Source organism: Stenella coeruleoalba, assembly GCF_951394435.1.
Source record: "Stenella coeruleoalba genome assembly, chromosome: 11".
NCBI classification, from domain to species: domain Eukaryota; kingdom Metazoa; phylum Chordata; class Mammalia; order Artiodactyla; family Delphinidae; genus Stenella; species Stenella coeruleoalba.
Window position 1 is genome coordinate 81,952,191 of NC_137157.1, and position 26,921 is coordinate 81,979,111.

At 39.5% G+C, this 26,921-nt stretch overlaps 2 protein-coding genes across 2 annotated transcripts in view; both read right to left on the reverse strand.

The window, feature by feature from the left end:
- IRAG2 (inositol 1,4,5-triphosphate receptor associated 2) overlaps positions 1-13,967 on the reverse strand; it is a 79,950-nt gene extending 65,983 nt beyond the window's left edge. The window contains exons 1-8 of the mRNA XM_079937348.1: positions 13,756-13,967; positions 12,125-12,283; positions 8,634-8,751; positions 6,561-6,611; positions 4,355-4,432; positions 2,086-2,142; positions 747-806; positions 577-641 (exon numbers count right to left, since the gene is read on the reverse strand). Of these exons, the coding sequence (XP_079793474.1) occupies positions 577-641; positions 747-806; positions 2,086-2,142; positions 4,355-4,432; positions 6,561-6,611; positions 8,634-8,751; positions 12,125-12,283; positions 13,756-13,829 (662 nt within the window). The 5' untranslated portion in view covers positions 13,830-13,967. The remainder of the gene's footprint in view (positions 1-576; positions 642-746; positions 807-2,085; positions 2,143-4,354; positions 4,433-6,560; positions 6,612-8,633; positions 8,752-12,124; positions 12,284-13,755) is intronic.
- On the reverse strand, positions 13,857-26,335 carry LOC307194421 (inositol 1,4,5-triphosphate receptor associated 2-like; the record flags this gene model as incomplete). Its single annotated transcript, XM_079937519.1, has 4 exons — positions 13,857-14,004; positions 17,357-17,537; positions 24,732-24,845; positions 25,762-26,335. 4 exons carry the CDS (start codon positions 26,333-26,335, stop codon positions 13,857-13,859), a joined length of 1,017 nt encoding a protein of 338 aa, XP_079793645.1.
- Between the last annotated feature and the right edge of the window lie 586 nt (positions 26,336-26,921).

Sequence of the window (26,921 nt, forward strand, 5' to 3'; positions counted from 1 at the left end):
ATTGGAGCCAATAGTTAAAATTGTTAAAATTTTCACTAAAAATCTAGATTTCTGGCTTTTCTTTAAAAAATGGGAACATGTGGCCACACTGGGTCCATATATTCTTGATGTAACAAGTATCTGGAGCTAAACAGAGTAACCCCCCATCTTTACCTGGATAATGCACTTTCCTCATCGTCACTTCCCTAATGTAAGTATGTGCACTTACCCCACTGACTGTACTCATCTTTGTTACCTATGGACTCCTGGACTAGCACGTGACACAAAATCAGAAACAAACGATTATAATATAAGGTAGTGGGTGCTAGGAAAGAAGTAAGAATAACGTGCCATGCATGAACTCAGAAGGATTACTTAATCTAAAGGTATCAGAAAAGCAAGGAAGGGTAAGGCAGGGTAATGGAAAACTTGTGAAGGAATTCGTCCTCTTAGGAGAAAAGCAGAGAAAATATCACTTACAAAGGTACAGAAGAAAAGAACGTGGCACATTCAAAGAACTGCACATAGCTCGGTAGGTGAAGCATGTAGGGCGGGGGCACAGGACAGAAGGCTGGTGACGGGGTGCTCTGTACTTACACGATGAGTTCCTGTTGCAAGTGCTGTAACTCATGAGCCAGTTTGTTTTTCTCCCCTCGTAAGTTCTGGAAATCACATACAACATTAGGCCGCACGTGTTACTCTAGTGGGACATTCACATTTACGTTTAATAACCCCCCCTTGCAAGTTGTGAGATCATTATGGTATACCTCTATAACGTTTTCATATTCTATGATGGTTGACTTAAGTTCTTCTATACTTAAATCCTTCTGAAAAGTAGGAGAGAGAATTAATAGCAAATAAATGTATGAGTCCACGAAATTGTATTTACTAGACTATCAATCTGAAGAATTGTAAATGCCCAAAGATGATGAGACCTTCTACGAATCTCATTATTGGAAAACTGAACTAGTCTGTGTTTGTGATTAAAACTAAGCAGAAGAGAATGGGACAGCACGGCAGCTGTATCTGACTGGTGTTAATTACGTTCTGTCTTTGCCTGTCCAGTGGAATCATACCCTGCAAGGTAATTCTTAAGTCCAAGTCAGAATTATATTACTATGGTACATTTAAGAAAAAAAGCAGTTTTTTACCTGCAGAATGACTAATGAATTATTAAGGCATCCAAGTTTATCCAGTTCAAACCATATCTCTGTTAAAACCATAGTTTTGTACTGCAAGACCAGAGGGTACAGTCAGTGTCTGACCTATAGTTCTATCCCACGACTAGCATGGTGCCTGGAGCATGAGAAGTGCGTTATGAGTGCTGGGCAGGAGTGCAAAATGGTGGAAAGACCAGAGTTACAGAGGAAGTGAGCAACCACCACTACCCCCTGGCACTACATGGGGAGTGAGAACACCCACGATGAGGTGATACAGTTGGTACAATATTCAGTATCTTGGTCAATGTCCACAAGCCGTGAATGGCTCCTTTGAAACCTCATAAACTGCAGGGGAAGGAAAAGAAGTGAAATACTGCTCTTTTTTCACTCTCCTGTCTTGGAATTTGGAAGTTTATTAACTTAGTGTGTATCCTTCCTGGGTCTTTTAAAGCCACCATAACCAGCATCTTGGTAACCGGCAAACTTTGTTACCAGATAGGCTATAATCACAGGACACAAAGATAAATAGAATAATATCTATCTATCAAATCAATCAATCAAACTAGGTAGAAAATAACTGAGGATATATTCTTCTTTTTCCCTAAAATGACTGACTGCACACTCATTTGTGTTGTTATGAATTAAAATTTCATCACCACTATCTAGCCAATGACTGGCAAATTGGCACACTAGTATTTGTTGAATAAAGGGATGAACATCACCAGAATTTACAGAGGATACGTTAAAACATCCCAGATGGAGAAGTCAGTATTCTTCACTCAGAAGAATATTTTTGTTCTTACAAATAAAGAAATGTCTTGTGACAGAATATTAGAATCAGATATGTTAACAGGGGCGAAGTTACACAAATGACCATCTCCTTCCTTTATGACTTGGAGAGAGCTAGTGAGTCCCACAGGCCCTCATGTGAAGAGACAGGACCAACCTTCTGCAAACTTGCATCTTTATTAAGCAAAGTGTTCTCATATGTGTGTAACTGCATCTGAAAAGAAACACATTTAGGAAAGGTCATTGGGACATTGCTCTGGTAAAGGACAGAGCCACAAAATCATGCAACAGGGAGACATGTTTCTTTGGCACCTTTAATGTGCATGTGTTTTTCACTTTATAAAGAACATTCACATTAGCCTCACAACAACTCTTGAGGTCAGGGTCATTGCCCTTGCTCTACCAGGAAGGAAATATAACCTCAGCACTACCCAGAGACTTGCCCAGAGTCACACCCAGTAAGTGACAGAATGGAGACTAGAATCTGAGTCACCAACTCCAGCCAAGGGCTCTTCCCACTATTTCACACTTCATATAATAAGAGGACATAGAGAGTCTTCATTTTTTTGATGAAATTAAAAATCTAGATAGGACACAAACAGAGTCCATATGGACATATAGAAAGCTCTTCCTCTTTTAAAAACATAGTTTAAAAATGTTCAAGATTTCTTTTAGCAAAGTGAATATTAAGGATATATCAGTTTATTCAAACCAAAAGCAAGCTTGTTGGTGTAGGCTTCTAAAGAGAATGTAATTGATTAAAATGTATATTGATTGAATGGAAAACCTGGAAAAATAATCAGCATAGTCAGAAGTAGAATCATCATCATCATAATCATATATATTTGATATCCCTTTATAGTTCTAAAGGTATCTTCACATAATCATCTCATTTGAGTTTCCAACAAGCTTGTGGATGAGGTAGAAACTATCGTATCCATTTAATAGATGAGAAAATTGAGATTTAGAGAAGTTAACTACTTGCTTGTGGTTACAAAGCTTTTAAGTCGAGAAGACAGGATTTGAATCCGTGTCTTCTGGTTCTTTTCACTAGTTTATGACAGTTGTGTTTTCCAAAACAGTCATTCCTAGAATAAAATCAATTTTAATGTCTAAATTATAACTGCTATAATATATGTATATGTACATACCCACATGGAATTGGGGTGTCTGCTAAGAAAATTGAGAATTTCTCATATAGATATGAAATTTAAGTACATCATCATTTCAAACACATACTACAACAAAAAATATTGTTCAAATAAACCATTAGAGATGAGAATAAGCATGACACAAATTCTTGAATTTAATGACAATTGTCTTGTTTCCTGATAATAATGTATTGCAGATAAAACAAAAATACACAAAATATAGACTTTCTAGATGTAATATAGATAAAAATCATTTTGTAAGATATCATTCCTTAAGGCAATAGAATTGAATTAAAAAATCAAGATAGATTTTTCCCCCATCTCTCCTCATTTTCTGCATTAAGAATGTACAATAGCTGAAATCTTCCCTAACTTAGGGATTTGCAAAATCAGATACTGTTAAATTAGAAATTGTCACTATAATAACAAGTATAAATAATAATAAGGGGTGGCAAGGATGTGGAGAAATTTGAACCCTCATACACAGCTGGTGGAAATGTAAAATAGCACAGTCATTTTGGGAAAAGTCTGGAAGTTCCTCAAAACGTTAAACATAGAGTTATCATATGATACAGTAATTCCACTCCTAGGTATATACTCAAGAGAAATTAAAATATATGTCCACACAAAAACTTGTGCATAACTATTCATAGCAGCATTACTCATAATAGTAAAAAAGTAGGAACAGCCCAAATGTCCAGCAACTGATGAATGGATAAACAAAATGCTATTTCCATACAGTGGAATATTATTCAGCCATAAAAGGAAATGAAGTCATGATGTATGCTCCTCCATGAGTGAACTTTGAAAACATTATGTTCAGTGAGAGAAGCCAATCACAAAAGACCGTCTAATGTATACGACTCCATTTATATGAAATGTCCAGAATCGGTAAATCCATGGAGATAGAAAGCAGACTAGTGGTTGTCTGGGGTTGGGGAGGAATGGCAAGTGACTGCTAAAGGGATTTCTTTTTGGATGATAAAAGTATTTTAAAATTGGTTTTGGTGATGGTTGCATAATTCTGAATATACTAAAAACCACTGACTCATATACTTTAAGTGGGTGAATTTAATGGCATGTGTATTATATATCAGTAAAGCTGCTACCTTGAGAAAACAGAAACTGCCTTTTATATAACTCAGATATCTAGAGCAGTACAAATTTCAAAATTGATAACGAAAGGTTATTGTGTCAATGAGTCATAGACACCTTCAAAAAGTAATACTAGTTTGATGAAAGAAAATATTTTACCAGTATTTGAGAAGTGCTTACTTGATGGTGTTTCTCAGTTTTAGACAATTCCTCAATCTTCTTTTCCAATTTATATATATCCATAATGTTCTTAGCATTCTAATGTAAAATAAGATAGTATTCTTAGATTCAGACCAAAAAAATAAAAGGAAATCACAAAGTGTTTTTTAGGAAGTAGTATTTTCATCATTGACATTGTAATCCATTTTAAATTAAGGGACAAAACTTTAGACTTTGTCCAAAAATAACACAATTCTTTTAACGTGATCATCCAGGAATACTCCCAGCAATCCCTTCTTATTTTCCATTTCACCTCAAGCACTCACTCCCTAGTCACACCTTCAAAGTTGTCATTACCAGCAACTGGGATCCCTCCATTATCTTAATTGCAACATCTCACTCTTCAACCACCATTTCTTGTCTTTCCAGGTTACTTCTTTGTGCATCAGCAAACCTTCAATCCCCACTGGAGCCTACAATCCATGGATCCTACTACGTTCTCATTATCCTTCCACCTTCCCGTGAGCTCCATTCCCTCTCGACTCAGCTTAAATTCTTCCATGGTCAATCGTTACAATCTCTCTCTTCCACACCCCTCCAATTCCCTTGGCTCTCCCCTACTTCTTAGTATTTTCTTTTTTCTTTTTGCGGTACGCGGGCCTCTCACTGTTGTGGCCTCTCCCGTTGCGGAGCACAGGCTCCGGACACGCAGGGTCAGCGGCCATGGCTCACGGGTCCAGCCGCTCCGCGGCATGTGGGATCCTCCCGGACCGGGGCACGAACCCGTGTTCCCTGCATCGGCAGGCGGGCTCTCAACCACTGCGCCACCAGGGAAGCCCGAACCTCCTAGTTTTTAACCTCTAGTTTTTAACCAAATAATTCACTTCACAGTTCTACTTTTCCTAACCACCCTAGTTTAAATTGCACTCCCCACAACTCTGTTTTCTGCTCTTCTTTTCTCTGTGGCACTAATCACCATCTAACATGCTAGTGTCACATGGGCTATTTTGTTTAAGTCTGTATCCTTAACACCTAGAATAGAGTCTATCTCCCGATGAATGTGTGTATAATAAACAAACGAATAAATGTAAGTGAATAATTACCCGAACCATCGTGCCATTACTCTTCACATTGCATCTGATTTTTACTTCCTAAAGGATTCTTAGTGACATCTATAAGCCTTTTCTAATGTAAATCAATAATTGTAATGCTGTCTCATGATGAAGGGTTCTAAGTCTCCTTCCTTCTATCTCAATTCTAAATTGGTATAGTACAATTCTTTGATGCTAGTCAATCATCTGAAATATGAGGACAAAAATATCTTACATTGGGAGCTTCACTGTAAAGCATTAGTTTCATGGAAACCTGGTCTTGTAGCTGTAGCATGTCTGAATCTAACACAGGGTTTCTTTCCAATCTTTAGTTGTTCCTTTCCTATCTACTATGAATTTTTTTAATGTCCACTTGGGCCATAAATTGGAAAACTCATCAGACTGTTCACCACAGCTTAATAAATACATCTAATAAACTTATATAAAACCCAAACAAAAAACCGTACATAATGATTAACTTTCAAAAGGTACCTATAGAGAATTTTCCTCCAAAATAGTAACTTTCTGGTAGCTTTGCTACCTGTTCTTTCAATGTTTTAATTCTGTTGCTTAAAAATATATATTGCATAGAAGTTTTCTTTTTTTTAGCGATTCTACTAGTATTTCCTAATATATATGAGGTATATTATGGTTAACCAAATGGCTTCACATGCATTATCTTAATCTTTAAAATAACTGTAGGGAATAGGTATTATTAATCCCTCAAAAGATAAATGGCTTTTCCAAGGTTAGACTGTCAGTGAATTTAAGATCTGGGTCTTAGACTCAAAGACCTTTTCCATCTAGTTTCATGGAATAATCATAGAAAATTATTAGATAATGTCTATACTTTCCTTCTTGATTTGTATATTTTTTAGATGAGTTAATTTCATTTCATCTTAACTCTGAATTTCTTACATCCATTTCTACCATGGATGATTACAAAGGTATAACATACTTCTGTCCAGACAGGAAAACCCTGTCTACTCTTCCTCACTTATCATTTGACAAAGCAACCTGGTATTTGGTCCACAGGAGCCTGAAATTCACATGATTTATATTTAACCCAGGGTCAGCACCCATGATTGCATGATTTCCATATGCTTATCTGTGCCCTTTTCACAATTTCAACATACCTCTTCTTGGAGAATCCGAATCTTAAGAATCAGAGCCCGGTTTTCTGCCTCCTGATTTATTAAGAGAAAAATAATTTAAAAGTATTTGAGAAGTTTATGAAAATACCAAATATTTACTTCCAGGGCTATCAACATTTTTTCTTTTTATCAACCTTAAATATGGCATTGACATATGACAAATAATCCTAGCCTAAAATATTCTCAATACGGGGTTAAGCCTTTGGCTTCAGTTTCTTGGGATCAGTGAAAAGTCACTCTTCTTGACTCAATCTAACTATGACAGGAAAGGAAAGATGAAAAACAAAAGAAAACAGCGTGGTATTTTTCCCTGCTACTTTACCGCCATCTGCTTATGACAGATAGTGTGAACTCATCTATTTAAACAGCACCTTGAAATCAAAGAGTACTAGCTTTCTATTTGAAGCTGTGGATATTCTCAGATTCAACATTACCAGAACATAGGAACATCAAAAATCATTTTATAATTAGGAGCCCTAAATTCAGAACCATCAGAAGAAAACATATTCCAGGACAGGATATACACCAAAATGTTAACAGTAAATCTTGTGGATAGGGTAGGGTAAAGATTTTGTGGGATTTTATTTTTAATTTGCTAATAAATATTTTCTTATTTTTATAGAGCGAACAGGTACTACCTTTATAACATAAAAATAAAAGGGAGGCCATCTCAGGCTAGGATGTCATTGGTACAAGAACGAAGGAACATACACACCACATAGCTGGAATCAGAAGACCTGAGTTCAGTTCTCACTCTACCATTTATTAGACAATGGACTTTGAATAATCAAAACATTTCTAAACTTTAGCTATAACTCTAGTAATTTTTTAAAATGAAAAATAGCAAAAAAAAAAAAAGAATATCAGCTTCTGTTTCTACCTCACAGAATCTCTGTGAGGACCAAGGAGAGGAAATATTAAAAATTCTTTTGAAATTGTAAAACATTGAATTGTAAAAGTGCAAAGGATTAGGACTGTATATCTAGGACTCTGCACTTTAGTAGCAGCTAACGTCTAGCCCCAGGAGGAAAGAGGACATTACTGCTTTACATGTACTAATTCATTTAATCCTCCCAGCCTTAAAGTAGGCAGTATTGCCATGTCCACTTTGCACAGGGGAACTCTGAGGCTTAAAGACGTTACGTGGTTTGCCTAAAGTTAGATAGCCCTCAGAGTCGGGACTTGGATGCCCACTGCCTGACACCCAAGGGTGGGCTCTTGATCATTGCTCTACATGGCTTCCACATAGAAGCTCCTCAGTGGTCCCAGAATGAGTCCAGAATTGCTATAATGCATTCACAGAGACTTGCAGTCACCTGACACTCAATGAGTCCAGTCCCCAAATTTGACTGTTGAGGCAAAAGCTAAGCTGAGTTGTGTAGGTTGTAGGAAATCATGAGTGAAAGACACAGGCCTGGAATCCAAGTCTTCTGATGACTTAGACCTAAAAATAAATTAGTCTGAATGACTTTCCGCTGACCCCCCACCATGGTTAGCAATGCGCAAATACTGATGGAAGGTTTTTGAAGATTATTACTAAAGCTCTAGATAATAGTTTAACATTCCCAATAAAAAGAATTACTTCTCTGGTAGTTGAATTAAAGCTTAGTCTAAATAATGTTTTGCTCTAAAAATTACAAGCCTGTGCTTCTTTAGCATAAGGACTGATTAATGGAACTAATTACTAATCTGTACGTGCTGAGAAAATGGATTTAAAAAAAAAACTGAGAAAAAGGTGAAAGTTTGACAGAGAAAATTTTTTGGAAAATGTAAGTGGTTTCTAGTGTCAAATATTTATGAATTCTCCTATTAACTTCAGAAGGCATTCTAGATCTTCACAAATCATTGCAAATATGACTAATTTGTAAAGAATTTTAATCCTGGTTGAAAAGGAAAACACAGTTTTTTATCCTACCTGCCTTTATTTTTCTAAGGTGTTACCAATTCATTCATCAGTCTACTGATTTCTGATTTTTGTTTCCAAATAAACCCTCTTGGATTTTAGTTATATAAACTATTAATATAGGTCCATTTCAAAGTACTTGGATGACTTACTAATTGTTTGTTCTGGGCTACAATCATGGTCTTCTGCTCTTCTGAAGCGTTCATACTAATTTTCAGTTCCTCCAGTTCTTCTCTTAACAGATTTGTTCTTATAATAGCCTGGTGGGCACTGTGGGGTGGGGAGAGAAGGCAATGAGCAAAACCTCAAATATAACCGTCAAAGATACTAAGTAAAGCCACGGACTATTTTTAAACCCAAGTTGAAAACCACTGAAAACTCAAACCAGATGCCAACAACAGTAGGAAAAAAAAAAAAAAAAAAAAAAACTTACACAAGATCTTCCACAGTCCTTGGAAAAGGAAGGGATTTGGGTGGAGCATAGTGGGGGGAAAAGGATAGAAGGAAACAAACATATTCCTGAAGATAGAGATTTGGAGGCTCCCTTTGAAATCCATCACTGGCTGAATCACACGGTTCTTTCCTTCTACTAATAAGATGTAATAGTAGTTAATGCAATCCCACAAACAGTTATTGAATAATATCACGATCAGGGGCTGTACCTTGCAAGAGGACCCATGATGTTGGACAAAAGAGACATGGTGTAACCTTAGAGAGGTTACATACTAGTGAAGGAGATGACAACTAAACAAACAAGTAGTTACAGATAGTCTTTATATCATATATTTTATTTAAAAGGTTTACTGCAACATTGTTTACAATAACAAAACATTGGAAAGAAACTAAATGTCCAACAAAGGAAAACCTATTAAATGTATTATGGTAATCTATATCATGGAATTACCTATTTGTACTCCCAAAAGATTATAAACTGTTTTCTGAGCAGGGTCTTGAAGAAGGTATAATTTTTTCCTTACTAAGAAATTACATTGATCATTCAATCAATACTTATTGAGCTCCGACTCCATGCCATTCATTCTAATAGGCATTGAATAAGGTAAAGATGAACCCAATCCTAAGAACTCTGCCCTCCTGGAACTTATAGTCTAGTAAGGTAAACAGACAATCATAATTGCTATTACAGTATAATAAGAACCAAGGCTGGAGTGAACCCAAGTTCTGTAGACACTATAAAAGGAAGACAGCTCAGATAATGAGAAGGAGGAAGGGGAGGGGGACAGAGGGGGACAGAGGGGACAGAACAGAAGCTCATTGAGGGACTGCAAGCAGTCCGATATTGCTGGAGCATAGAGGGGAAAACGGGAGGTAGAGACAAGGCATCAGAGGCCCCATCGTGAAGGGGTTTGCAAACCAGATGAAGGACTTCGGATTTTACCCTGAGTGCGAAAGGAATGCATTGAAGTGGTTACAGCAGGGGCATGATGTGGTCAGACTGGCAGTTAGGAGGAACCTGCCTGCTGGGGCGGCACAAGCTTTGGAAAAGGAGGGGAACCTAACCAGGAGGCTGCTGCAGTGACCCAGGTGAAAGGTGATGCTGACCTGAACTGAGTGGCAGCTATGGGAATGGAAGGAAGTAAATCTATCTGCGAGAGATAAAGTGGGTAAATTAACAGGACTTGCTATTTGATGTAGAAGTGAAGTCTGGGGAAGTAAAAGGAGGCAGAGATTTCTGGTTTGCAGGCAACTGGAAGGAAGGGACTGCTCTTCTATGGCAGACATTCTACTAAGTGCTGGGGCAACCAGGATAAATAAGACACGGTTCCTCCCATTAACGAGGACACATTAACACAGAAGGCAAACTATACCATGATGGGACAACAGCCAATATCAAAAATAGGCTGGGAGTGCCGACAGGAAACAGGCTCTTCCTGAAGGATTGTGTGTGGGGGTGGGAATTGGGGGTGGGGGTAGAAAAGAGGAGGCTTAATTCTGTAGACACTGGCATTTCCGCTGTCCATCCAGATTCTCTAGCCTTTCTGTCCATCCTGCAAGTTACCCAATTCCCTTCAAGACATGTCTTCACTGCTTAACTTAACCAGAGTCAGCTTCTAGTGCTTGCAACCAAAAGCCCTGTCTGGCACATTCACCCAAAGCATACTTTGTTTGCTTTTTTAAAGAAACTTTGAATTATTATATTTCAAATAAATAATAAATAAGCCAATTATGGAATGGAGAGAGCTTGAGGTTAGCATATTTTTTTTTTTTTTTTAATTTTTTTTTGCGGTATGCAGGCCTCTCACTGCTGTGGCCTCTCCCGTTGCAGAGCACGGGCTCCAGACGCGCAGGCTCAGCGGCCATGGCTCACGGACCCAGCTGCTCCGCGGCATGTGGGATCCTCCCGGACCAAGGCATGAACCCCTGTCCCCTGCATCGGCAGGCGGACTCTCAACCACTGCACCACCAGGGAAGCCAAAGGTTAGCATATATTTTTTTAATTTTATAGATTGGTTTGGAGGCTGGTCAAAAATTATGAGGGTAAGAGTTCATGGTCAGAATGCTTTACTGTCTTTTCAAGTTAACTTAGAACTTTTCTGTTCAGAATTTTAGACCTACAACATCTGTACACACATACTCTGTGAGAAGCATGTTGCTTGTTTCCTGATGCTCAAGCATCTCCCAGCAACCTATTGTACCAGCATCTGACACTTTATCCGGTATGTCTCCAAGGTCCATTATCCCCTCCTATCTTAAGCTAAGATCACGAAATTCTTATCATCCTTCTAGGCTCCAGGTGCCCTGAGGGTACATTTTAAACATGACTCATCAATGTATCTCTCATAATACTTAGCACGGGACTTTGCATAGAGTAAGAGTTCTACTGAACCACAGGCTGTTGGGATGGATTCACGCCTGATCCTTAGGCATACTGGTCTTACACAGAGATTGAACGACATAGAGAACATCATCGCTAGAAAAGAACTAACAAACCTTACAGGTGGGAAAGTAAAATAGTGCAGCTGCTTTGGAAAACAGTTTGGCAGCTCCTCACAACGCTAAGTATAGGTTACTACCCAGCAATTCCACTCCTAGGTATACACCCAAGAGAACTGAAAACGTATGTAAAACTTGTACACATAAAAACTTGTACACAGATGTTCATAGCAGTACTATTCATAAGAGTCAAAAAGTGGAAATAAACCAAGGGTCCAAACTGAGGTATAGCCATACAATGGAATATTATTCAGCCATAAAAAGGAATGAAGCAGTGATATATGCTACGACATGGATAAGCTTTGGAAATGTGATGCTCAGTGAAAGAAGAGAGACACAAAGGTCACATACTGTATGATTCCATTTATAGGAAAATGCCCAGAACAGGCAAATCCAGAGAGATAGAAAGTAGATTAGTGGTTGCCAGATGCTGAGACGAGGGGGAAATGAAGAGTGACTGCTAATCAGTATGGGGTTTCTTTTTGGAGTGATGAAAATATTCTGGAATTAAATCATGGTGATGGCTGTACAACCTTATGAACATACTAAAAACCACTGAATTAATTGTATACCTTAAAAGGGTGAATTTTCTGCCATGTGAATTATATCTCAGTAAGAAACAGATTTATTTTTTTAAAAAAGGAAAAAGAACTGAAAGCTCCCAGCACACAGTAACCCCATCACGGCTCACCTTTTTATCTGAAGGCGCAATTCAGTACAGTCCTCTGATAACTGGCTGTTAGCGTCTTCTAAGCTTTCTAATGCCAATTTAAGCTTATTATTTTCCTCCTCCAATTTCTGCTTGTTGAAATGCAGGTCTGCTACACAGGTAATCAAATCAGGCACCTCTCTGCAGGTGAAAGAATGAATGAGAATAATCTTCAACATCTCTAATCCCCTCCTATCAAAGTAAGGCGAACGGTTAAGCCCAAACAGGCTTAAATATTCCTGTGAGATTTTCTACTCTGTCTTCATTCATCCTCATTAGTGTAGTTTATTTACACAGTATTTATTCAAGTACCTATTACAATAGCATCAAAGATTTTTCCAAAATTCCCAGCTATTTAGCACCTGCCACTAGTGAAGTCAACTTCTACAGCTTTTATTTCCTTCTTTCCACTTTGCTCCCAACACCTGCCGCTGTCTACGCTGAAGAGTTCCTATTTCTGCCTGGGTTATGGAAAGTCCTGAAATAAACTGACACTGTACTCTTTCAGTCAGGAATCTTGGCAGGTTTGAATAGGCCTTTAACTAGGAAACAATTCCTAGAGTCTTATAATTGTAGCCTGAAGCTCACAATTTAGGACTCATCTTTCCTATAATTTTCTACAGCTTGTTAATGTTTGTGGGTGTCACTCTGGCCCCTGACATGGGATCATAAACCCTGCGAGAGTCAGGACTGTGTGTTTCATGGAGTCCCAGGCCTTCTCTTCCTCCTTGCCATATTTTCTTAGAGTTTAGCACAGATTGGCTACATGGGTCCTACTCCACCATTTTCGCATGGATAAACCTGAAGTGGCAAAGATAAAATGAGCAAGGACAGGTCCAGTGGTTAAGACTCTGTGCATCCCATGCAGCGGGCGTGGGTTCGATCCCTGGTCTGGGAACTAAGATCCCACATGCCATGTGGTGTGTGGCAAAAAAATAATATTAAGGAAGGATAGAGTCACTCCCCTCAATATCTAAAACTCACATTTAACAGAAAACAGCTTTTCTCATTCATATCTAAAAGTATCTATTAAAGAAGTGCTTTAAAAGTAATCCCCCAGGGCTTCCCTGGTGGCGCAGTGGTTGAGAGTCCGCCTGCCGATGCAGGGGACACGGGTTTGTGCCCCGGTCCGGGAAGATCCCATATGCTGTGGAGCGGCTGGGCCTGTCAGCCATGGTCGCTGAGCCTGTGTGTCCGGAGCCTGTGCTCCGCAACGGGAGAGGCCACAGCAGTGAGAGGCCCGCGTAACGCAAAAAAAATAAAAAATAAAAAAGTAATCCCCCAAAGAGCTTAAGGTCAATGTCATAATTGTACTTCAAATGGAATTTGTTTTCCATGGAAAACACATGAAGTCAAAGAAGGAGAAGTGTTTCATGAGTGAGAAAATGTTAATTCATGTCATACTAATCTTCCATAATTCGTGTTCCTAGTGAAACTACTTCTAATGCAATTGGGATAGAATAGGTAAAAGTTAAAAGTAAATTATGTTAGCCCTACCACACACACACACAAGAAGAGCTAAGTGACTTTACTGTAAATAAAATACATAAATCTATGAAATAAATAAGAAAACTTGAGGCACTTAAGAAAGCATTGGAAGTAAGAATGCTTACAAGACTCCTTTAAACATGTCTCCACCCAAAGCCTCAAAGCTCCGTGATACAGACTCTGTTATATCTGTGGTCATCTTAACTGAAACACATATAAGAGAGGTTTATGAAAAATCCATTTCTCCAAACCACAAGAAAGTGGCAGAACAATCCCAAAGACACACATTCATACTTGCTACACCTGATTTTCTGCTGTCCTGTTCCAAAGCAGAATTACCCGTTCTGCTGCTTGATCCATTATTCACTCCTTCCCTGTAACCAAAAAAACAAAACCAATGAGCTAGGATTCTTTGTCAAACCAAAGCTTAGCTAATTTTTCAGTTGTGTTCTGTACTTTCTTATTCAGGTCTTTCTTTCTGAATTTTAAAACCATCTATTCATTCAGCAACTACTTGGAACCCAACACCGTGCTTAAATACGGTCATAGAAAAGAAACATAAGGCGTACCTCCACCTTCCGTAAACTTTTAATCTAACGTGAAAAGAGAATGTGCGCACAGAAGTAGGTAGGTGTCGAGTACAGCAGCTGTGCTTAGGGGATGGGAGGTCTCAGTGGGTCAGGCAGTTGATGTAGTTTAAAGGGATAAGTGGACACTTGTAGAGGTAGCAAGACCTTGGGCCTTAAAGAAATGGGAAGGAAAAGACACAAACAACTAATACTTTGGGATACACTGATGGTGTTCTTTCTCATGAAAAATCAAGTTGAACCTAGACTAACTGTACCTTGGAACATTTCACACCTGAAATTTGGGGAACCCTCTTCACAGGCCTCTATCCAGGACACCAATGCTAGCTCTAACCCCCAAAATAAACATATTAAAATTTCAACCATTTCTTTTCCAAGAGTCTTTATACTATGATTTTAGTTTTATCACTTAACCTTTCTAAATGCCAAACCCTTAGATGACCTCTCTGGAGCAGCTACAAAAGCCACTAAATTTGTACTTACATCCCGTTGCATTTCAATGTGAGATGTCTGTCAGAAGATGACTGAGCAGAGTAACTCAGGCATCACTCTTACTATTCCTAGATCTACATCCATCACCATTTCTGAGTTTCTGTTCTGATATTTTGTATTTATATCTCCCATATTTTTTTCTTTTCCTTTCTACTTGTTATAAAAATAAGTTTTCTCTTCAGCCCTCACTCCACTTTATAAATGAATTATTGATATTTTTATTACACAATCAAACCTAAATATTTTAGTAAGAATAGAAAATTCATAAGAAAAGAGGACACAAACTTAAGGTCATCGTGCAGAGGTAATCATGTTGGAGTATATTCCTCCCAACTTTTCTGTGCATATTTTTATTTCTTGACAAATAAGGGATCGTACGACATATACAGATCTATGGCCGATAGTTTGAAATTAATACATATGAATGTTTCTCTTGTCAAATATTTATCTAATTATAATTTTGAGTGACTAATTAGGATTCTAGTGTATGGAAGTATTGTAAGTCATTTGTCCAAATATCTGCTTTTAAATATTTGCATTGCTTATATTTATCACTATCATAAACAACGTTCTGCATATATAGAGTATATGATTGGTTATTTTTCCTGAAGTTACATTATTTGACCACATTACATATTTTTAAGGGTTTGATACACATTCCTAGATTGCCCGTGAAAAACTGTGCCAACTTACACTATTACCAACAAAGTATGAGAGGGCCTATTTCTCCACCTGCCCTGATGACATGGGATGGAGTCATTCTTCTAAATCTTTGTTAACCTGATGGGCACAAATGATATGTTCTCTTTATTTGCATTTCTTTGATTACTAGTAAGATTAGATATTTTTATATATATTTATCTTGCCTTGACAATTAACTCGTGTATAACAAACAACATCTCAGTCACATTTTTTTTTTTTTTTGCGGTACGCCGGCCTCCCACCGCCGTGGCCTCTCCCGTCGCGGAGCACAGGCTCCAGACGCGCAGGCCCAGCAGCCAAGGCCCGCGGGACCCTCCCGGACCGGGGCACGAACCCGCGCCCCCCGCACCGGCTGGCGGACCCCCAACCACTGCGCCACCAGGGAAGCCCGTCAGTCACATTCTTTAAGTCATTATATATTAGGAAACCATTGACCAAAACCGTCTGCCTTGGCCAGGCATGATGATAACCACTTGCATGAATTGTCTCACAACAGGAGGTCCCGATAGAGCACACAGTACTGGGCTTCCCTGGGGGCACAGCGGTTAAGAATCCCCCTGCCAATTCAGGGGACACAGGTTCGAGCCCTGATCCGGGAAGATCCCACGTGCCGCAGAGCAACTAAGCCCGTGCACCACAGCTACTGAGCCGGCGCTCTAGAGCCCATGCGCCACAACAAGAGAAGCCCCCTCAGCGAGAAGCCCACGCACCGCAACGAAGAGTAGCCCCTGCTCGCCGCAACTAGAGAAAGCCCGTATGCAGCAACGAAAAACCCAACACAGACAAAAAAAAAAAAAAAAAAAAAACCACCACACAGTGCTACCGCAGAAAACTAACCAGGAGAATGTGGGAGGAGCCAAAAAGAGGAAGGAAGAGACTCTATGTCCTGCCAACCTCCCAGAAACCCGCACGCTGGAACCCATCTTGGCAGAGGGATGCGCACGCCACCAGGGAGGATCCTGAGTCAGAATGATGGGTCAGAGACAACACGGAAACTAACCCCATTACCGCAAAACCCCAGACTGCGAGCCACGTGGCAGGGCAGTCCTCCTGGGTTCCCTTACCCTGCTGCTCTCCACCTGGGCACCGCTTCCCAATTAAGTCTCTTGCTTTGTCAGCACACGTGTCTCCTTGGACAATTCATTTCTGAGTGTTAGACAAGAGTCCACTCTCAGGCCCCGGAACGGGTCCCCCTTCCTGCAACATATACATCCTAACCCCGCATGAAATCTAGCAAGTTTTGCCACCGTTTGGGCTTAAAGCGTTCTTTAAGAAAACCCCTAGTACATATCAGCTGGTAGCTGGAGATTGGTGGCTGAGTAAAAGCCAAAGGATTAGGCTTCCTGTGAAAGATGATGCGTCTCCAGTATCCGCCCAGGGCACCTGATATCATGGGTACCATTCTCCTTCTCCTTTCTCAGCTTCACCATCCTTTCCTTTTCCTTTTAGCCTCCCTATATTCTAGGCTTCTAAATTACACTCACTGACTACATCTCCCCACTGACCTTAAAAGGGAGTTCATGCTGAAGTTAGATTCATTTGGTGACTTGGTGGTCAGTACCAATAATTTGCTTGACTCCTATGCCAGAAGAACGTAATAATATGTGCTGCCCCTAATCACAATAAATGAATGTTATCATAATTAACGTAATAGGTTCTCAAAGTGTGCCCGTCACCCCCCCACGAACTCCCCCCATCAGTATCAGTGTCACCTGGAAACATGCTAGAAATGCAAATTATCAGGCTTAACCCCAGACCTACTCAATCATGGTGGAGATACCCAACAATCAGGTAGAATACCATTTAGGTGATTCCAGTGCACACTCAAATGTGAAAAGCACCAGATTACAGTATTTCCATCAGCGCAGAAAACAGTGATTAGCATTCATTGTAAGCAATTGTTAAAACAGAACCTGAAAACACATCCTGCTGGGATGATGATTACCATTTGTTTCTGCAGTGAGCTATCCATTCTTTCATGATGGCCTGGAAGGTTTCCAGATTCACATGCATGTCTCTCTTTTCAGGATCGAGCCTGTTCCACAGCTCCTCAAGGCTACCATCTTCAGAACCTTGACTAGTTGTTTGTCTCAGGTAATCTATTACTTTGGTAACTCTGACTGAGCCTTAGGAAGAAGAAAGCCAAGTTAGTTTTAAAAGGTGCGGAAAGATTATTTTTTAAAAATGAGGCACTTAACTCTTTTAGGTCCCTTGGGAACCTAAACGTGCCTTATAACCCTCGCAGTACTGCTGAGTTGGTATCACAGAGTAAAAAGAGCACTGGCCTTGGGTTGGAGTCTAACAGACTAGGGTCAAATCTTGGCTCTGAACTGTATCAGCTGTGTGGCTCTGGGAAAATTGCTCAATCTCTCTGAGCCTCAGTGTACTTGTCTGTGAGATGATGCTACTACACAGACTTGTTGTGAGATCTAAATAAGAACGATATATGTATTCAACAGTCACTTGTGGGAAGTGATCAAAATGCCACTTTATTTTTGTCTCCCATTCTTTTCTTAAAAAACATTCGGATGAAATTTCAGCCTCCAGTAAGTGGTCTGACTTTTATTTGGGGGGAGGGGTAGAAAAGTCATTCTCAGACACAGTCAGTCCTACTATCACATTCAGAAATTAAAGTCAAACAGACTATGTTAGTTATTAACACACCAATCTTCCTTAAGCATAAGACACGTCTTTTAACTAAGTCCTGACTTAGGCTAGCTGCTTGAAGGGGAGAAGGAAAAGGAGGTAGAAGGTTGATAGGGTAGATGCAGAAGTGAAGATTCTTCCCCCAGAAGGTAAGCAGAGACCCTGATATATATATAGAATAAGTCCAGTATATAATTAGAAGGAGGGGAGAGTTGTAAAGGAGACTGAACAACTTTAAAGAGAGTATTAATTTAATGGAAAATGTCATTTGGCTGTGACAGGAAGAAATGGAAATAAAATTATTAATAATTATTTAGAGAGATGATTTCTATTCCTGTTTGCAGTAGAGTTGGAGAGTCAAAAAGAATACCTATATCTCATTTTCCACCACGAAAACTCTGGAACCTCAAAACTCGAAAGTTCTTCTGTATGGTTTTGCAATGTGTCAACGGGGCCATGAAGTGCCCAGATATTTGATCAAACGTTATTCTGGTTGTGTCTGTCAGGGTGTTTTTGAATGAGATTAACATTTAAACTGGTAAACTAAGGAACACAGACTGCCCTCCCTAATGTGTGTGGGCCTGGTTAGAACAAAAAGGCAGACCCTTCCCCAAGTGAGAGTTCTTCCTGCATGACTGCCTTTGAACCAGGACTTGTCTTTTTTCCTGACTTTGGACTCAAACAAAAACATCAGCTCCTTCTCAGTTTTCAGCCTGTCGACCTTTGGACGGGTTCCCTCCTGGTTCTCAGGTCTTTGGACGCTGACTGGGACTAAACCATCATCAGCTCTCCAGGATTTCAGCTTGCTCACTCACCCTGCAGATCTTAGAACTTGTCTGCTTCCATAATCATGTGAGTCAATTCTTTACAATAAATCTCTTTATGTACATTACACATGCACACACACGCACACGCACACACATGCACACACACACACCCATTGGTTCTGTTTCTAACACATCTCCCATCTCCCTTCAGTGGAGCTTCCTTATTTTCTTCAGGGAAATAGTTCCTTAAATTCTGTCCAAACAGAGAGGCTTTGGGGCAATAAATAAGTCCCATTCATCCTACCAATATAATTAAGAGTATAGGCAGGGCTTCCCTGGTTGCGCAGTGGTTGGGAGTCCGCCTGCCAATGCAAGGGACGTGGGTTCGGGCCCCGGTCCGGGAAGATCCCACATGCCGCGGAGCGGCTGGGCCCATGAGCCGTGGCCACTGAGCCTGCGCGTCTGGAGCCTGTGCTCCGCAACGGGAGAGGCCACAACAGTGAGAGGCCCGCGTACCGCAGAAAAAAAAAAAGAGTATAGGCAAATGTTTTGCTATGAGAATGTTCATTATGGATCATTATGGTGCTGTTTATAATAGAGAAAAAAATATCCAATTGAGACATATTGTTTAAATATATTATGTTACATCCCCCAAAAGTACAGTATATAAAGCAAATTTGTTGACCCAGACAAGTACTCAAAATTATTAAGTGAGCAAAAGCAGATTATAAAGCAAGTCTGGGAACATTCCCGTACATACTTAGGGAACTTGTTGTATATAGCTTAAGGAGAAAGAATGACCAAAAACAAGCCTTAAACCATTGTGGTGGTGAGGTGGACAGAGTCCAGGGTGCCCCTTTATGATCCCTGCTTTCTAATGTTTACACCCCTGTGTAGTCTCCTCCCTTGAGTGTGGGCATGACCTGGGACTTGCCTCTAACCCATAGAATATGGCAAAGGAGACAGGATTACATGTATCTAATTGCATGATTAAGTTACATAAGATCACAGTGCCTATCTTGCTGGAGTCATTCCCTTGCTGGCTTTGAAGAGGCAAACTGCCATATTATGGACTACCTATGTTTAGAGATCCAACTAGTAAGAAACTGTCCAGCTGACAGCAGCAAACCTCTGAAGCCCTCAGTATTACAACTGCAAGAAACTAAATCCTGCCAGCTAAAGCAGGTCGTTCCCCAGTCGAGCCACAGATGAGACAGCTGCCCTGGCCAACATCTTGACTGCAGCCTTGTGAGTGAGTTCCTTAACAGAGGACCCGTGTAAACCATGTGTGAATTCCCAATTCACAGAAATTGTGAGGTAGTAAATGTGTGTGTGGTTTCAAGCCGCCAAGTGTGTCGTAATTCAGCAACAGGAAACAACATAAGTAGTTTGGGTACTGCTCATCTGAAACCATTGTGTATGTATTGTAGAAGAAAGCAAAGGAACATTTATACTGGTGTCATTGAGACCAAGATTTTCTGTGGTTGAAAAAGGGCATACAGAATATGAGATGAGTAAAAACGCTGTAGTCCTGAATTTGCTTTAGAAGGAAGACTATGAACTCATGATGCAATATATCTTCAAAAATTTTTAAGTACTTCTTAGGTCTGCCCACTGAAAATGCCTAGAAACAACCACCATCCCCTGCCCCCAGATTGTGGTCTCTATATATTATTTCCCATTAAAAGGAACCATGGATCCTTGAAGAAATAACTGATTCCAAGGTTGGGGCAGGAAATGTATGAGATAAGTCTAAAGACTTTTATAATACTAGGGAAAACAAGGAAGCTACTAAAAAGCATGGGGATGTCTCAAAAGTATTAGTACCTGGGACACCTGGTTGCTCCAGGAAGTAATGAGATGCTCAAAGAAAGATGGGGACAATGCAAACAGACATAGGAGCCAGCTTAAAGAATATCTTGCCAGCCAACTCTGGGACAATTTGAGCATCAAAATAAATAATGATAGTAACAGATTATATATATTGAATTAAGAAGAATCCAGAAATTCATAGTGATATTAATTCATTTAGTTAGAGAAATGGTAAAACCCTGATGATAGATTGACAAGTAAAAAATATAGAAAGAATATTGGAAATTGAACATTTTCTATTTGGCAACCACCATGGTAAGAATTGATTTAGGCAAGAAATATCAATAGATGCTATGTTTCTGATCACCGATTCCAATGTGTAGGGTTCTTCCCCTCCCCCCTCCCCCACCCCACAACATACACACATACAAGCAATTCTCAAGACACTGGGTGTTCTACAGTTCAACCCAATTCTGACACTACCTATGTGGTGATAGTGTCAGAGCCACAGGTTAATGGCGCAGTCTTACAAAACTGACCCCACCCCCTGTAGACACCAATTCAAGGCCGGGTTGTCACCTGTACTTTTGATGGACCAGCTATAGATTGGAGGTTCCTATGACTCCTCTTTGTGTTCCATTAATTTGCTAGAGCAACTCACAGAACTCAAAGAAATTTTTTACTTACTATATCACCAGTTTATTATACAAGGATATAACTCAGGAACCGCCAGATGGAAGAGATGTACAGGGCAAGGTATGGGGAAAGGGTCTGGAGCTTCCGCACTCTGCCACACTTTTCAAATGCCGCACTTTCCAAATCTCCACGTGGAAGCTTTCCAAACCTCTCCTTTTGGGTTTTTATGGTGGCTTCGTTACACAGGCATGATTGATTAGATCATTGGCCATTGGTGATGAAACTCAATCTCCATCCCCTCTCCCCTCCCTGGAGGTCTGGGGAGTGGGACTGAAAGTTCCAACCACCTAATCACATGACTGGCTCCACTGGCAACTAGCCCTCGTCCTACGGTGGGGTCCAAAAGTTATTTCATTAACATAAAAAAGGCACCTTTATTGCTCTCATCACTTAGGAAATTCTAATGGTTTTAGGAGCTCTGTGCCACAAATGGGACAAAGACCAAATATATACTACTTATAATAAATCATAATATCACAGATACTAAAACTAGTGAGTGTTTGATGACGAACAGAATGTTTACATAGATTCAAAGTATCTTCCCATATTTATTAATTACTGATGAAATAAAAATTCATATTCTAAGGCAAGTCAAGGAAAATTTAAACATAAAATATTTTCTCTGCTCTTTTGCCTCCTCTCTCCCCTCTACTGTGCACTGTGTATCTACATTATGCATCCCAAACATCCCCATCAGCAGAAATACCTGCTCAACCAAAAACAGCAACATTCTCTGAGCATCAGCAAGACAAATCCTTAGGACCTAACCTTCCTTCTTAATCCTGTAAGGAGCCACGATGACCCACGAACCACTACTCGCTTTGCATGCTTAGACCTGGATTGTGTAGACTGTCAGTAATATGTCGTTGAACGTACAGCCCTCTGTCTCAAAATGTGCTTTGACCTTTAACAGGCAGAACAGTTCTCAGAGCTTTCGGAAAGGCTGTTCCTGAGTTATAATCCTCAACTTGCCTCGAATAAAATTTTCCCTTTCTTTCTTAGATCGACTGAGTGATTTTTTACAGCCATTATAAAGGAAAAATAGTAACTTTACAATAGGGGTATTTGGCAAACTCCACACTAATCAAGTGATCAAAGTTAAAAATCCTGAAATATTGTACGGAGAAGAACATAACATCACTTCCGTAGTGTGCCTGCAAAAATGTAGAACCTGAATAATCAAGAGGAAATATCATGGACTTCCCTGGTGGCGCAGTGGTTGAGAGTCCGCCTGCCGATGCAGGGGACGCGGGTTCGTGCCCCGGTCCGGGAAGATCCCACATGCCGCGGAGCGGCTGGGCCCGTGAGCCACGGCCGCTGAGCCTGCGCGTCCGGAGCCTGTGCTCCGCAACGGGAGAGGCCGCAGCAGTGAGAGACCCGCGTACTGCAAAAAAACCCCAAAAAACAAAAAAAAAAAAAAAAAAAAAAAAAAGAGGAAATATCAGATGTTCTACAAAGTAACTGGCATATACTCTTCAAAAATTTCAAGGTCATAAAAGACAAGGAATCGAGGAGCTCCTCCAGATTTAAGGAGACTAAAGAGATGTGACAACTGAATTCGATCCTGGACATGGAAACAAAAAATCTATAAAGAATATTATTGGGGAAATTGACAAAATTTGAATATAGACTTTTAAATTAGATAATAATATTGTATCAAGGTTAAATATCCTAATTTTGACAATCATTCTGTGGTCATGCATGCAAATGTCCTTTGTAGGAAATACACACTGATGTACTTAGGGGTAAAAAGGCACAGTATCTGCAATTTACTCTCAATCAGAAGCACAATCAAGCTTTTATCCTGCCCTTCCTTTGGGAAACAAGACTCAGCCACGGCCAAATAGTTGCTAGGCAGGGTAGAGTTTCCTTTTATAGATATTCCAGCTGATAAAATAGGAAGGAATAATAGACTATCACCTTTCACAACACCTAATGAAAGAATAAATCTAGGCCTTCATCCTCAAATAGTTTTGTCTTCCGATAAAAATATATACACCGTCTATGCGGAATCTTGCCAAAAGGAGATACAAAACTTTTATCTGATCAAACCTCTAAATGTAGGGGACAAAGAAACAGGTTGTGTTTCTAAGACCACACAATCACCAAAATTCAGACTGGGGGAAACTATGAGATAAAAGAACCAGTTTCATTAACAAATAACTTAAAATACAAAAAAGAGAGAATAGGAAGGGAACATAGAGATAAGCTAGACGGCCAATAACAATGAACAAACTTTTCTTGGATATTGATTGGAACAATTAAACTGTTTAAGAAAAAATAAATTTCTCACACAAATGAGAAAACAAATGCTGATAAGATTTTTTTTTTTTTTTTTACGTGGGCCTCTTACTGTTGTGGCCTCTCCCGTTGCGGAGCACAGGCTCCGGACGTGCAGGCTCAGCGGCCATGGCTCACGGGCCCAGCCACTCGGCCGCATGTGGGATCTTCCCGGACCGGGGCACGAACCCGCGTCCCCTGCATCGGCAGGCAGACTCTCAACCACTGCGCCACCAGGGAAGCCCCTGATAAGATATTTGATATTAAGAAAGTATGTCACCTTTTTAGTCATAAAAATGACATTGTATAGTTGTGTCTGAAATCAGGCTTTATCTTTTGAACGTACTGAAATATTTACAGGTGAAATAATATGATGTCATGGATTTGTCTCCAACTAATCCAGAGTGGAGGAGAGGAAAGTGGGTGGGGCTAGAAATGAGACATCATTATTTACGACACTATTTACATTATAAGGGTTATACCTCTTTACTCCTGTATATGTTTGTAATGTTCTATAATAAAAAAGTTTTCATCCAAATAAAACAAAACCATATTGACCAAGGAATTTGTGGAAGGTTATACAACAAATCATTAACAATGCTTACTCAGAGAAACAGGATTACTGATGAGTTTTTTTCCCTTCTTTTCTATAAATTATTAATTTTATTACAGTGATCACAAGCCATTTGCATGCTAAAAATTACTTGCGGAAATTTTAAAAAGAACACATCTCTAAGAAAAACAGAACTGAAAATCTAAAATTAACTCAAAAATTTGAGCTACATTTGTGTAGCAGTTTTATACGTATGAAGTATATATTTCTTGTGAGGCAACAACTATGAGAGGTAAGTAGTTCCAGTCAATGATTGCAGCTGGTGAATCAGTTGATAAGCTCAATAAAATCATTCAAGACACTGGTAAAATATGCAAAACAGGTACAAAGAAATTAACCAACATCTAGACGGCCACCCTTCCTCCCAAATTAGGTTGTACCCACCACGTGTGTAGACACAGATGCACAGAGCACCACACATAAGCCATTTCCCTTTCTCTTGCAATAGAAAGTACAATGACGTGATGAGTACCACCGAACATTGGAGCAGATAATTTTCGACTGACCTCTGCATTTGGTGTCACATGCATTAAAAATACTTGTAAGCAACTCCTCTTCACAGGTCCTGTTATTGCTATAGGTTACATCTTTCTTGCCATCATCAGTTCCTTGTTTCCACCCTAGTAGAAGAAAAAGTTTGCATATCCAGATGCTTTTCTGTGCTAATATGCTTAATTGCTAAATTTTTTTGTTTTAATTCTAACAAGAAAACATATTTAAATAAAGAGTAGTCCACAATACTGGTTACTGAACTTGAATAGATCAAGCAGAAAAAGTGGTCTTGAAGGGTCTCTGATTATTCATTTTCCTTTCCTTATAAGTTTTATAAAGGTAGAATAAAAGAAGAGATGACGAAGAGGGAAATGAGCTTTACTGCCCTGTAATGTTAGAAGCACTCTGTGAAAAAGCAAATAGTGTAGCACAAATAGAAATATTTTAAGAAAAAATAGAGGGAACGTAAAGATTAGCTCTACAGAAAATGTGCCATTTTACATTGTTTTGTTTTTCAGGGCCTATCACAGATGGGACTCTGTAAGCAATCCTCTAAATAGAATTCCAAAATTTCATTGAAATTGGCCTCCAAAATTTACATTCTCCCCTGGTCTACTTTATTGGCTCTACATTTTCTTACATGTTTTACTCTCACAAACACAAAAAATGCTAAAATGGTAGTTTTCAGCAAGGCATGTTGGAACTATATGAACTTTAGCTCCCCTGTATCTATGGCTTCCCATCATGCCATTCTAATTTGCCCAGGAGAAAGTTTGTTTTCAGGTCAGCAGAGGAATGCCAATGATTATGATTGTAAATACAATCTAGAATTTCTATCAGGTTTATAATTGAAAGCATAGAAAATACTTATATTTCACATCTAAGAGTTTTTTAAGAGAGGAAAACACAATTTTAAGGGAAAGATGGACGCCTCCCTCCAAGTTTCGATAATGTACACTGGTATTTCATTTTAGTTCAGGTATTCTCATAGGGATATGCTCAAGGCTTTATCAGAAGAACAAATATTAGAAGATGAATATTTACCCTCTTCATTCAGAGATAATTTTTTCACCACTGAATCCTGAGGAGTAAAAAATTCAGAGCTCTGATTAGAGGTGGAATCAAAGTCAAGGGTTAAGGCACTGAAATCATTTTCACTACAACAGTTTTTCAAATCCTTGTTAGAGAAGAGTTCCCTTTTTCTGGTCTGTGGTATCAAAGATGTGTAATTCTGGGAGCTCTGTGATCTAGGCCTTGAGATGTTTTCCGAGCTTGTGAGGATAAGAGAATATGTGGCATACTCAGGAGGGCTGAGATGAGAGATGGATGGGGTTCTTGGAGATGCTCGTTGAGGATGTGAAGTAAAGGCACCAACTTTCTCAGGGCTTGAGGAGCGAGGGTCGGGCAGAGGAATGGCAGCAGTCATCATTTTCTTCAGTACCTCTTCAAAGTCTTTCTTGGGGTTAGTCTGTGGACTGTCAAACCTGCTAGATTGGTATCTGATAATCTGTCGGATGGGACTTGTACTCTCTTCTCTCTTTTGGATGGCTTGGATTTTTCTACAGATGCTTTGCACCGGGTTATGCCGCTTCTCAGCTGCTTTCTTGACAGAGGCCATTGTTGACTTTCCTCCAATGAGACAGAGGAAGTGGCTGAAGTACCGGCAAAAGTAGACATGTTTTTCAAAGTTAGCATTGTCCTAACAACAATGTAGCAATAGCTAGTTATTCCCAAACCGACTTTGGCGGGATCAAGATGTCTTTAAACAACTATCTTTAAACAATTGCTTTTTTATATTTAAGTATAGTTGATTTACAATGGTGTGTTAGTTTCAGGTGTACGGCAGAGTGATTCAGTGATACATTATATTCTTTTTCAGATTCTCTTCCATTATAGGTTATTACAAAATATTGAATATAGTTCCCTGTGCTATACAGTAAGTCCTTGTTGTTTAAACAAATGCATTAAACAAATTTCCGCATTTCTAACTTTGGCCCTCAAATTTCTAGAAAATAATAACCGCTAACATATATAAAGTATTTCCCATGAGCCAGGCGTGGTACTAAGTTCCTTATATGTATCAACTCATTCATCCTCAGAACAACTCTATGAGGCAAGCATTACTATTAGCTCCATTTTCAGGCACAGAGAGAATAGGGACATGCCCAGAGTCACCTTAGGTAAGTGCCAGAGTCCAGATTTGA